Raw genomic sequence first — 13,889 nt, forward strand, 5'->3', positions numbered from 1 at the left:
CTCATTTATTCATTTGGCTTCCCTTGTTGGGTTATCATTTAGCATACATGCGTTTTCACCCATGAGCTAAAGTTCACCCTCATTATTTATTTTTTACTTTGTTTTTTTTCTCCGTTTTGTGTGTTTTCTTCTGCTTACGAGCTCGTCTCACACTCCCCAGAGCAGACTAGCATGCGTGTCTTCACGGTGTGTGCAGCCAGCCTGCTTTTTGTCATTCTGTTCTACAGTCCCCCCGGTGAACTGTCCCTGATGCCTCTAGCTGACCACAGAACCTGGTAGTGCATATTGAGGCAGTTGATGCTATAGCTACTTTGCAGGGTGCTAGCCAATTGTAACCAATTCTTGTTTCTACTGTTACTACTGTTCTACGTTGCCTGTGTTTTTCTTTTATACTGTACAGGCTTCTTTTTTAAGCAGTGGGGAAAAAATTGTATGTGTGTGTGTATGTGAGAGAGTGTGATAGAGAGTGTGTGCCTGAGCTGAGTTTGTAATTACTCCTAAGAGCACATTTGGACTGGGTGATCTATGCACAGGTCGCCCCCCTCCTCGAGGGCCCAAGGCAGCCCAGGGAGCGCAGCCCAAAGTCCTGGGGCCTCTGGAGAGGGTGTACCAAGAGATCGCCATCCTGAAGAAACTGGACCATCTAAACATCGTCAAACTGGTGGAGGTAAAGTGAACCCTAATCCACATTTGCTGCACTTCCCATTCAAAGGAAGAGAAAAGTGTACACACTTGAGTGCATTCAGTGTGAAAAACAGGCTGTAATAGGCTGGCATGCAAAGAACAAGATCCACAGGTATCTGGCTCTCACTTCAACACAGATCCTAATGACATAACTCGAGTCAGAATTTTTAATTTTGTATTTTTGTCATGCTTTCTGAAGTTGTTTAAGTTTGCTTTAGCATCTGAATTATATATGTATCCAATTACAATCATGTATTAATCCAGGACGTGACATCTATTGGTTTCCTGCAGTAGTAAGGGCATAAGGACAGTGTTCAGCAGCTAGCTAACCACAAATGTGCCTTGCCTAAAGTATTTTCTGATTTAAATAAGTTTACTTTATTCTGGACTGATAAACGAAATGAGTTTTCTGATAGCAGTGTGTGCATAAGTGGTAGTGGTGCATTGTGGGATTTATGCCTCTAAAAATGAAAACACTCAACTGTAAGGACTCCCTCTACATTCAAATTGATGTGTCTTAAGTGCATGATATATGAATTGCTATTTTGTGGTTCCCTCCAAGGTATTTGAAGGAACACATGCGAGTAGAGCGAGTTATTACTATGGTAATATATTTGTCCTGCATTATGCGTTGTTCATGCGCTTCTGCCTGATGTTGTCAGTGCACAAAGAAGCCAACTCTTCTGGCTGCAGTTCTTACACCCTCCTGTTTTAAAGCCTACGCAACATTGCTCTCAGAGTAACCAAGAGTCTGGATTGTGTATGCAAAATAAATCCTTGCCTAGGCAACTTCAGTGGTGACTAACACTGTATAAAAAGGGCTGGTACACAAAGACTCTTCACTGTGCACTTTAATGAGTAGGGTGGACTGACGTTTTGGTATTTACTGTATGAAGCCTTCTTCAGAGACTGTATAGGAATCTACCCTCAGTGAGCACTTCATTAGGTATAGATTTATTTTTTAGACTCATTAAGTCTTCTGCTACTGTAGCCTTTCCACAGGTTTGACGCGTTGTGTGTTCAGTCACTTAGATCATATTTCTTCAACATTCTGACATTTGGTCTACAAAACAGATGAAGCACTTGACCATGGCTGCATGCTTTTATGCATTTAGTTAGGTGTACAGGTCAACCTAATAAAGTGCTCACTGTGTTTATAGGATATCAAGGATTCAAATTTAGAATAGGTTAAAATAAAATAGGTTAAAAATGCAAATTAAAATTTTAATCTTCATTGGAATGGTATTTAGTTATATAGTCACAAATGTCATATAGGGATTAACAGAGATTAACTCACATTACCACCCAATAACCAGTAAATATTCGAGGTGAGATCTCAATCAGTATGTAGTGCTTTGAAAATAAAACATATACTACTGTTTATTCTATAAAAAGTTTCACTTGCTGTAGTTACTTTGTACTCTTACACAAAAATGCTGAGAGGTGACCCAATCTGGAAAATGTCTGAAAATGCTTTCTAGTACATGACACCAATCTGTTGTTATGTTCCAAGCTCAATAAATTTAGATTTTTCATTTTATCTGTGTTATGCAGCCTGACTGAAATCGGTGTCATTGACCCATATATACCTCTTCCACCAAGTAACAAATACAAGGTGAACATCTATTGGAGCATTATAACTCCACAGACATGGCAATGTCTGACATTTGGTCATATTGATAAGAAAGATATCACTTAATTGCATCTCATATTTGAAGTGAGGGCAGACTATTAAAGGACAGAAACTGGAGGCCTATGAGCTTGTTTCTGTTAGTCATATTCCCCACCCTCCCAAGATGCTGAAATATCCAGTGAATATGTGTGTTATGTACGGTGCAGGGAACCCAGACGCAGACCACAGGATAATCCAAAAGAGTAGTTTTAATGTCCAGTAGTCACAAGCCAAGAGATCCAAAACACAGCCAAAAACGAAAAGCAAAAGAATGGTCGAAAAAACAAGAAATTGTCAAAATCCAGAAAATCACAGGGCGAAGGTACAGCAGGGCAAAAGCAAAGTCGAAGTCAAGGCAAAGGGGTGTCTTTCAAGAATCTCTATAACAAGGCTTACAAACAATCGGCACTTATCAAGATCAACGTTCTGACAACGAAGCATACTGAGACTGAGGTTTAAATACAAGAGGAAAGATGACAATCTAGGCGGGGCAGAGGTGGGCTAAACAAATGGACAACAGGTGGGGAAACACAATAGGGTAATAACATAATAACGGGAGGGAGACGAAAACGCGGACTGGATGCACGAAACAAAACATGTAAAACATACGGCTCCGGATTAGGGAGTAGACATTTGCATAGTTAGAAGACGTAGTGATAGTTAGAGACAGGTGCAAACACTTCGGTGAAACTAAACGAGTAATCAGGGATAGCATAGGGAGGCGGAGTTATAGAACAGTGCAGAAATACTAAGAGACAGCGTTAGTGAGTTAGTTACTTGAATATTTCTAAACTACCCAATAAAAGTGATTGTTAGTTAGTTAGTTAGACAGACAGTAAGAGTATTAATCGGATTAGTACTGTACAAAACCTAGATTAGTAGTAGTTAGTAAGAATCGTGCTTTACAACATTTAACTATCAAGAAAAAGCAGGAAGTAAGAATCGCGAGTTTAGAAAAAATGTTGAACCCCGAAAACTACCGTAACCACCCGAATAGTGGGGCACGCAGACAGGGGAGTGACTAGACTGATAATCATTCAGACGTAGACATAACAGGGGAGGACAATAGAGAACTGTAATGGGAAAACATAAACCAGGTACTGTGAGAAATGAATGATAAACAAGAATAAACATGAAACATACAGAACAAATACAGAAACATTACAATGTGTGTCTCATTCGCTACACCACAGTTGTAACAGTTGTAAATGTACAGCTGTTCCCAAGGGAAAATGGCTCTAGTAACACATGAGAACCCATTACAGTAATTTCATAGGATTAGTTAGCAGTGTGGGGTTTTTTTCACAGTACATTAGTGTGCCTTCACATTAGGTAGTCAGGTGTTCAATATTATCTCTTGGGCCGTTGATGGCCGCACCACGCGTGACTGCTGGTATCTCTTATGCAGGAAGATGTATTTAAAGGACATCAAGCCAACACTACACCATCCCCTCAAATTTCAGGAGTTCTTTCAGCTCTGGTAGACAAAATGTAGGGTAAGGGCCTGGACATTAGAATTTGAAGTTTTCTTTAATGAGATATATAATTAAGAGACAGCGGGTTTGAACAATCTGTTTCTCAATTAAACACTCGGTGGGAGGGATTTAAAGCGCCGCTCCCAGCCTGTTCTGCAAGGATAGGATTGTAATCCTTGATCACAGACACATCTGACTGGGAACGCATGAGAACTTGGATGTCCTACTTGTAGGCTTGTTAGAAGACACTTCAATCATGTCCAGGCGCTGAGGCAATCTACTGGTTATTAAGAGCCATCTGCAGACCGAGGCCTGAGTGCAGGACTCGTGGGTGGAAGGACGTCTTCAGGGCACTCTCTGCTGCCAGGCTAATGAGTTTGAATGAAAGAGGACCTCCATTTTTATTTTCCCAGCGCGGTTGTCCCAACGCTCTGCGTCTTGATTCAAGCCTCCTTTTTAGTCTCCGCCTCATTTTGATGAGGTTGTTTGTAGCAGTCGGCCTTGAAATGAAAGAGGTTGCATTTGGGGTTTTTTTTCCCTCTCCTCCTTGTTTTCAGTCCAATCAGATTTTGAAGTTTAGCGTCTGGAGTTTGGAGCCCTGCGTGAAAAGGCGGAAATGTGTTGCGGGGCTTCGGCTTCTCAAACGCATGCCAAGTGTAAATGTTTGCTTTTGGCTTTGGGATCAGTTTTTGGCTCCTGTCTGTTAGTCATCCCATCTATGTTCTTGATGGGAGTCCTTTGTGTTGGTACAATCCATTATGGGCAAATCATGCACTCCAAAATTAGCCTGAATGTGTGTGTGTATGTGTGTGTGTTTTGCAGGTACTCGACGATCCATCTGAAGACAACCTTCACATGGGTAAGCTGCCTGTTCCAGCACATATCCTGCACTCACTGCAACTGTCTACTTTTAATCAGTGTTTTAGTTTTGTAATGAGCATGAAACTCTGAAGTAGAAGATATTTACTTACTTTTTTGAGTTACTTTTTACTTGGCAAGTGAAATTGTCTTGTCTTACCCCATTGGCAAATCTTGAAATGAACAAAATAGCCTTACCTCAGTGATACAGCCCAATCCCATGGCATATACATACTTTTTTTTGCAGAATGCAGATTATGTGCTCACAGGTACATTTTGCTGCAGTTTTGAAAATAATTGTCCACTAGGGCTGGTCATTTAAGGAACGAAACCTTACGAGCTTTTTTAAAATTCTCTAGCTTCTAACTTCTCATTTATATGTATTAGGTAGACTAGCCTCATGTGGTGGCTGTGCACATAACAGAATGTAAGATTAATGAAGAAAATTTGTAAAAAAAAAAAAAAAAAGAAAAAGAAGAAGAAAAAATAGACTGATTGCCTTTCCCCAAAACCCACCGGACGCTCCTGCTTGATTAGTTTCTGTTTACAATCATATAGTTTGTTGTATTCCAATATATTATTGTATAAATGTGTTTTTCGAAAGCAGAAGCTGACGTGCTAACTGATAGACTGAACCACTACTCTAACTAGCGGTGATCTTACACCCCTCTCCTGAGCGTACGAGCCTCTTCTCCAGTAACTTAAGGTCTACTTCCCTTTAGCACCCCCAGTGGACATTCGATTTCAAAACTTCAGCAAAGCATACCTGTGAGAACGTAATCCTCGTTCTGCAAGAAAATGCTCAGAGGTACATATTTGCCACAAGGTTGGATAGCAAAAATATTGTTCAGTCTTATTTTTAAGTTTTTTGGTAACATGGGTAACAAGAAGCCATGATGCACCTAATACCATAACTAGGGTGTCCTAAAAAACTTTACTTTTTGGAGGTATTTTTTACATTGCATCCATTTATGCAGCTGGATATATACTGAATTTGGGTTAAGTACCCTGCTCAAGGGTACAACATCAGTGGCCTAGTTGAGAATTGAACTTGCAACCTTTCAGATAGAAGCCCAATTCCCTCACCATTATGCTGCACTGCAGCCTGAAATATCAATAACTTGCTTCACGCTTCACATGAAAATAAGGATGAAGAATAGATATAGTCTCTGGTTCTCCCCTGGCCTATCCCAGAGCCTGATGCAGAGCACAGTCATCCTAACTTCCGTCTGATTGGCTGATATTTCGCCAGTTCAGAAATAAATGCACTGTGGCTATTAGAAGGGCTAAAAGTGAACGCTCCAAGCAAAAGTTCACTAACTTTGCATCCAATCCTAAAACGTTTTGTCAAACTGAAAAATCAATAGAGAATAAAGTCTCCTCTCCCCAGCTGTGAACTACCCTTAAAATGCATGAAATTGTTGTTACTGATAAAGGCACATATGCCATTTTCTGTGTTTCTTTATTTACTTTATTATTTATTTTTTAAAATCTCTAAATGTATTATTTTAGCTTTAGCACTTAGCTTTTAAAACAATGTTTGTGTGTTTGATTGACACATGCTTTCTTTACCAAGTCATTGTTGGAAATTAGAATCTGTTTCTCAATCTCAATCACTTTTACCTGGTTAAATAAAGGTTAAATAAAATTAACTAATTCATAAATAAATAAACACGACAAGGCAGCTGATCCCAGTACAGTTTTCACAATAAGCAGAGAGCATTGTTTCTGCTACACAATGGGGCTACTGATCCCAGTACAGTTTCCTGTGCACAGCTACAATGAGCTGAGTCACCATCACCAGCTTTGCCAGAATCCAGGTGCACCACTTTTGGCCAGTAGGATATGAATGTTGATCTCAGTAAATCTCATGAATAATAATATTCATCATCATGAATAATGATAGTTTGTCTTGTTTCCCCTGGTCCCTGTGTTTGTTTGCGTTCTGCAGTGTTTGAGCTAATGCAGAAGGGGTAAGTACCATGTGCCCTTGTGAGTGTAATTAGTGTCTGACCTCATTTTGTTGAGACTTAATTCAATACTATAAAACTGACATTTTACCTCTGCTTTCCATAGTACCATTTCTAAAGGGATTAATTATGTGCTTATGCCTGCACTTGACAATTAATTCATTTTTTGCTGGCCTTGCTACCCTTGTAAATGTAGTGTCACGCATTGTTTGGTATTCTGTGTGGATTTCCCAATAGACAATAGGATCTCGTATTTCAAAAGTGCTTATGAAGAGGCTGTATTGCAGTTGCACAGGAGTTTGAAAAGCAGTCACACACACACACACAACCGTGGTATTAGTGTTCATTTTGGCAATGTGACCTTTGTTCACTTGAAAACTAAGGTTAAGTTAGTCTCTCAGGCTAATGCGGTGCCTGCTTTGACAGTAAATGATTTCTGTTTCCATGGTAGAATGCAGTTAATTTGCTCTTTCAACACAATCAATCCCATGTCCCTCATGTGACCTTTAGCAGTGTGAATCAAGGTCTGCAAAACAAACACGTTGTTTTCGTAAACAAGGTCTACAAAAAAATGTATTCCAACAGCTGTGCAGTACATTTGTGAATGGCATTTTCTGTTAATGGAATTGCTTTGAATTTCTGAAAACAAGATTGCGTAACTACAGTGCACAAAAATGGGTGGTTAGTATCGTATTTGAATAGGATCGCTGTCCTCTTCTTGCTTCATGTTTTCTGAGGCTTGAATTACTTTAACCTTCATTGATTTGATTGGCCATTAGGATTGAGTATGAATATCTCCCTGGTATCCTCCTGAGACCCAGTGTACTGGCAGAATAAAAGGTTTTAGTATTTACATTTACTACAAGTGAAAAGCATGTTGTTTAAAAACATATTATGTATTTTATTTGTATTGAATGTCCCTTGCAGCATAGGGGATTCAGCATAGGGGAATACGCAATTCTTGAAATTAAGACTAGAGAATCATGTCCCGACAGGGGACAAAACGATATTAGGAAAATATTGTTTTAGGAGGACATTTGGACAGAGACCATGCATGCCCTGCGTGTTGTAGTACCATACATTATGTGTGTATGTATGTGTGTGTTTGTGTGTGAGTCTGCATGTGTGTGTTTGTGTGTAGTGTGTGTGTATGTGTTTGTGAGTGCGCGTGTTTGTTCATACACATGCATTCTGCTTACCTAGCCATGCATACTGACCTTTGCTTGCTCCTCAGCCCAGTAATGGAAGTGCCCTGTGACAACCCTTTCTCAGAGGACCAGACCCGTACCTACTTAAGAGACATCGTCCTGGGCATCGAATACTGTAAGTCCTCAGCAGTTCAGAAGCAAGACGTACAGAAACTAAAATTAAATTGTGCAAATTAAAATAAAACAAGTCATAAACTCTGCATCTCCTGGGAGTTGTGAGGAAGCTTAAAGATACAAATATTTTCTAGTAAAAAATGAGGCCTCAACAACAAAAGATCATTTCTGTCTCCGTTGTCAGGAAGGCGAGAGAAATTAGAGTAAGATTAAGTAGGCGTTAACAGGGTCTCGATAAGTGTGTGGAAAATGGTTACAACTTGTTCTGGCTTATAAATAATAAGCAGTTGAATATTATTTGGTGGGCTTTACTGAGCGGGCTGTCAGCTACCACAGGAGTGGGAGGGATGGCAGGCAGCCGTCTGTGTGGTGAGGGCTTTTGTCTCTGCTGAAATCAGCTTTTAATGCTTGTGCACCCCCCTATATACTGCCGAAACATGTGACATGAGTGCTCTCCATGAGCATCAACTTCAGAGATAATCAGTGCTTAGTTTTCATTTTACCAAATTAATCTGCCACAGGAAGCCAGCATAGATCATCAACAGATAAGTGTGTGTCTTCTGGAAAAGACATTAATCACAGAATAGTGTTACAGGGAATTTTAAAGGAGCAGTTCACCCAAAAATGAAATTAAAGCGCACAACAGCCTTGAAAATTCATGATTGAGATATTAATAGGTGCAATTTATGTTGTGGCACAAAACACCCATTAATGTCTCAACCATGAATTTCGAAGCTTTTACGATGTGTGCTTTAATAAAGTCTGTTGATAATAAGCTGCTATATTGAAATTACAACATGATGATCTTAATAGGTCATCAGAAAGTCATGGCATGCAAAGGATATGCAACCAAGTATTAAAAATATATACATTTCATCTATGGTTGTGTTCATTTGTCCAATTATTTTTCAGCCCATAAAATTGGGGGCACTTTGTATAAAAAGGGCTGTAATCCCTACACTATTCACCCGATTTAGAGGTAAATACCCTTAAAATAAAGCTGAAAGTCTGCATATTTACTTCCAACTGAAATATCCTGTGGTAGACAGCTAAAATAACAATAACTTTTCATAATTTTGTCTTAATCAAGAGCATCCCTTATCTAATCAGGCCGATTTTTCTTTGAACGGGCCACAACGGCCCTTCTTACTGATCTTAAGTGGTAATCTGAGGAGGTGGGACTAGTTGAGAACAACTGCTCTAATTGGAGGTTTGGATGTTAGTTTGTTTGGAAGTTTGTTCTGATTGGCTGTAATGGGTATCTGTCAAGGGTTGATTTGGATCTCTCCTGCCCCCTGTCCCAGTGCACTATCAGAAGATAATCCACAGAGACATCAAGCCCTCTAACCTGCTCTTGGGTGATGATGGCCACGTCAAGATTGCCGATTTTGGGGTCAGCAATCAGTTTGAGGGCAATGATGCACTTTTGTCGAGCACGGCTGGGACCCCGGCTTTCATGGCCCCGGAGACTCTATCGGATAACCGCAAGAGTTTCAGTGGGAAGGTAAGGTCCCACCCCTGGGCGCTTCTTCTGTCTTCTGCGACTCTGCAAGTTACCTTGTATTTCATAGTTGTTTTTTTAGAAATGTGAATGTACCATGAAATCATTAAATTACAATATTAAGCTTTTTTCTAAAGTTGCGATTGTGACTGCATAACAATAAGTGAGATTTCTGTTGACTTCAATTTATTTCCCATATCATATACTGTGGCTGTGGAAGTAAAGTGATTTTCTCCTCAGCAGGCAGCCAGTCCATGACCATCAAACGCTACCAACCCAGGCTACTGTTTTTAGTGTTCCTCACAAGATATGTTAACAAGTTAACTAGCAATGTTGACAAAATCCTTAGACCAATTTTGAGGGGAAATAGGACATTCTGCCTATTAAAAACTACCAGTTTCTTGGAAGTGTTGTTTTGGAATATAATGTGTTGTTGGGTACAGTCACACAGCTGCCTTTTAAAAACTACACCCTATAAAACAAGCACAATGATCTTGGAGAAAAACCCTGTTCATCCACCAAATTAAGAGAATTCAAATAATCAAAACACATAAATGTCAGTTAATCGCTTTTCAATTTCGTATACGATAAGTAGAAAAACTAATTTTCTGTAAAAAAAATGTATTCCACAATGACTAAATTCTGTGTTCAGAAGTCATATCCAGATAGTTGATGAGTGATTTGATTAATCTATTTGGGATGAGATATTCATAATTAATATCAAAAATGGATCGTACAATGACTACTGCCGCACCTAAATGTGACAGATTAATTTCATAAGTGTCCTGGCTCATAACCTCCCCTGGCTCAGACCGTCTGGTGTTTTGGCATCGGTTTCTAGCTCATCCTCACTCAGCAGTAATGTATTCATGCAGTCATCCTTTTATATGCTAAATCCACACCTCTCGCATGTCAATGTCCATTTCATGACAGGCTAGACTGTTAGGAAGCTAACGGTTTATGTTGCTGATTCGGGGGGTTTTCGGTATGTCCAACATGACCAACAGCGTGGCACACACCCCCCCCCCCCACGTGCCGGGTTGCTCGAGGCTGAGGGCGATCACCAAGGGGAGAGACGGGATAGAATCATGAAATTAAAATGAGCTGGAAGAGTGTTCCTTCACCCGTGTTGCCAGAAGGCAGCGGCGGCTGAACAGCAACATCTCGCATGCCGAATAAATCAACTGAAGGTGCCACCAATTACTCAAAAAGTCATTATGGAAGATAGAGAACAGAATCTCAAACCTCTTTCGTTACCAGCTTTCCTGCGTTCGGCGCTTTTGTCGTTGTGCTCCCGGCTAGACATTTATTTTAAGCAGGACCAGGTGCAGCGAAATATTTTTCTGTCAAGACAGTACTTCACCATTATCGATTTTTTTCCCCTTGTGTTCTCCTGTGCTTTAGTTTACTGAGAAGCAGTGCAAGAAAAACGACATATTTAAGTGAAAGAATGAAATATCTGGGTCACAAAATATTGATTTAAAGCCTTCCTTCCCTAAAGTAGTTCTGCAGTAATCCAGTCTATTGGCATTCTACCGAGCTTTCACATTTTCCAACAGTGCATACAGTTCACTCCAAAATTATTCACACCTTTGAAAATGATACACAAACTAGGTTAAATAAATAAAACAAGCAAAACATATTGTATGCTTAAACTATGAAAATATGTACAAATAAAAGGTGTAGCAGTTTGCATCTCTGTTTTCAGTACTGTGCATCCTCCATTTGTAATGATGACACTATTGAGTCATCTTACATAGTTTTTTATGGCACTGGAAAACATATTGGGCAAACTTTGACAGGTGCTCCATACAGATTCTTGCTTCGGACAATCACAGTATTTTTTCATTGATCATTCTTCCTAGTTCGCATACGGTGTTAAAGTGTTGCTGTAGAGTAGGTTAATCTGCCACATGTGTGACTTTAACCCCTTAACTATCACCCATTTTCTTAACACAAGCTTGAAAATGACATACCCAAAATAAAATGGCTACTAATCTTGAAGCCTTTGGACTACAGTTATAATCCTGGTGTCTTTTGAAAGGTAAGCCTTCGGGGTTTGTATTTTGACTCAGAATTACTATTAAGTATTACTAAATCAAAGTTACAGAAGCTCAAACACAGTGGAAATGGAAGATTATTTTCTCTTTTTGAGTGGATACAGATTATTGTGGTCGTGCTTGGCACACTTAGATACACAACTACTTGCTCACGCAATTCTTCCTTTGTAAATCCCGGTTCAAAACTGTAAGGTTGTATTTCTTCATCAAAATCTAAAAGCTTGTCCTCTAACTCGGCAAAGACAGAGCTGTCCACCATATCGCTCCGGCTAGCCAAGTTGGGTTACGTGATGTTTGTATGCTAACGTTACTGTATTTTCCTGGGAGTGTCACATGATCACCTGTATAGGTAGCCATCCATAAACCAGTCTCTGCATTCAAGGGTGGAGTTTGAGCACCTGCTGGGAAACACAGGCTGGAGATTCAACCAAACATGTCACTGGACTTGTTTGCCCTGCAAAGTGATTTTACAAATGCCTTCACACATAATTTATGCATTTAATCTAAGTAATCTCAACTGAAATAAGTGTGATAGTTCTCCTTTTAGGGATTAATCATGTTTGTCATACTGTATAGCATATGCAGAATGTCATATAATATATTTATTGAAGCTATCACCACTGTGCTCTGTTATCAACTGCAAATATACAGTATATTGCTTTTATAATTTTAGCTTTCACTAGCTAGAATCATAAACAGCAAATCTAGTTTTTGTTTAGGTTGTGTGTGCCCCTATGGATTTGCTTAATTGACATTTTGTTTATAAAACCATAATGCTGCTGTCAATAGGGAGCAAACGTATTGTGTTTTTGAGCTGTGCTTGCTGCACTTTACTTTATTCATAGTGAATGTTGCCCACGCTGTGAAAATAAGAGTTCCCACGGCTTATATTACCTTTGACCTGACTTGACCAAGTGAGTTCACACTACAAAGCCCTTACTAATACTTTTGCTGTAAAAATTGATTTTGTTGTTGTTGCAGTTCTTACTGCAGTATATTTTTTGTAAAAAGCAAATGGATACTGTAGCACTGTCCATTGGGTGGGTGACGCTCAGTGCATATCAATGCCCTTGTGTGGCCAGGGGTTCCCTGCTATGGCCCACTGTACTGTAATGCCATCTCTATCATTTTTATTTCATTTTTATTTTTTTTGCTGACACGGATCGCAATTTGCACAGAGAGGGAGCAGAGGGCTGTTGATAAGCACACATTTTTAGAGAGACGGGGCACATCGTTTCTCCATTTCCGCGTAATGAGGAGAGGCAGGAAGAGAAAGGACTGGCTCCTATGACTCCACCGTGCAAGCCTCGCTCCCTTTCTCCGGTTATCCTCCGCACAATCGATGAGCCTATTAAATCATCCTGACCCCATCAGCCTCTTTCTTCTGCTTGTTTGCCCCTACGGTTGACTACTCTCCGTGGTACGAATCGTACGAGGCCGTTACACTGCAGCAAAACGTGTCTTAACATCTGTTTTAGTCTTATAATGAGACTTAAACATTTTTTGATTAATATATTAGCTTTCTGGAACATTTTAGTGTGTTGCTTGACAAGGGGCATTTTCTCATCCCATTGTTGTCGTTTTAGCAAGGAGTACTAGAAATTTCTAGAAATAACATATATGGTGTATTTTACACGATTTAACGGGGTCCTAACGCAGATAGGATCTCTTCCCGAAGCTACTGCCGCTTCTCTGTGTCACTTTGCGGGGAAGCGGCGGCTCCTCGCCGCCTGTTGGCAGAACTCCCCGCTGCTCGGAGACGCAGAACGTTTCGTCAGAACGGCTCCGGCTCAGTCCATCAATCATGCCGTCGGCCACCCTCTCGTCCTCCCACTTCCTTGGCAACCGACAGCACGCACCCACGTACCTGGGCGTGTTCCTGGCCGCAGAGACTGGAGAAGAGGGATGAGAGCGTGCGTCGCAACGCAACCACCAAGTGCTTGGAAGCTATGCACTGAAAAAAAAGTCTGTCTTAACAGACTACTGTGTGCTTTATGCTGCGTTCACACGGATCACGGTAGACGGGTGACGGCAAACCAGATGTCATTATAGTGGACGATGATTAAATTGGTAAACAGTAAAATACGGCAAAGAACTCGATGGCTACCCTGGTGTAAAATCCAACTATGACAAGCTTGAAATACCAGCTCTTGACGTTGAAGTCTAAAATTATTAAACTTTTTACCGTTATATTCAACGGAACGCCAAACCAGATGCGACACAACACAACAAAACAATACAAAATGGTTAACAAAAAGCTTCTTTCTTTTTTTTCCACAACATTGATAAAGATCTATACTCCACGCAATCCACATTTTTCCTATCCTGGAAGGAAACTGCTTGTATT

The 13,889-nt window shown here is 40.2% G+C and overlaps 1 protein-coding gene across 1 annotated transcript in view; it reads left to right on the plus strand.

The window, feature by feature from the left end:
• The window catches only part of camkk1a (calcium/calmodulin-dependent protein kinase kinase 1, alpha a), an 86,489-nt gene that overhangs the window by 52,599 nt on the left and 20,001 nt on the right, over nt 1-13,889 (plus strand). Inside the window, exons 6-10 of the mRNA XM_061248874.1 lie at nt 534-667; nt 4,654-4,690; nt 6,641-6,662; nt 7,894-7,982; nt 9,286-9,485. Of these exons, the coding sequence (XP_061104858.1) occupies nt 534-667; nt 4,654-4,690; nt 6,641-6,662; nt 7,894-7,982; nt 9,286-9,485 (482 nt within the window). The remainder of the gene's footprint in view (nt 1-533; nt 668-4,653; nt 4,691-6,640; nt 6,663-7,893; nt 7,983-9,285; nt 9,486-13,889) is intronic.

This window comes from Conger conger, chromosome 7 (assembly GCF_963514075.1).
Source record: "Conger conger chromosome 7, fConCon1.1, whole genome shotgun sequence".
NCBI classification, from domain to species: Eukaryota; Metazoa; Chordata; class Actinopteri; order Anguilliformes; family Congridae; genus Conger; species Conger conger.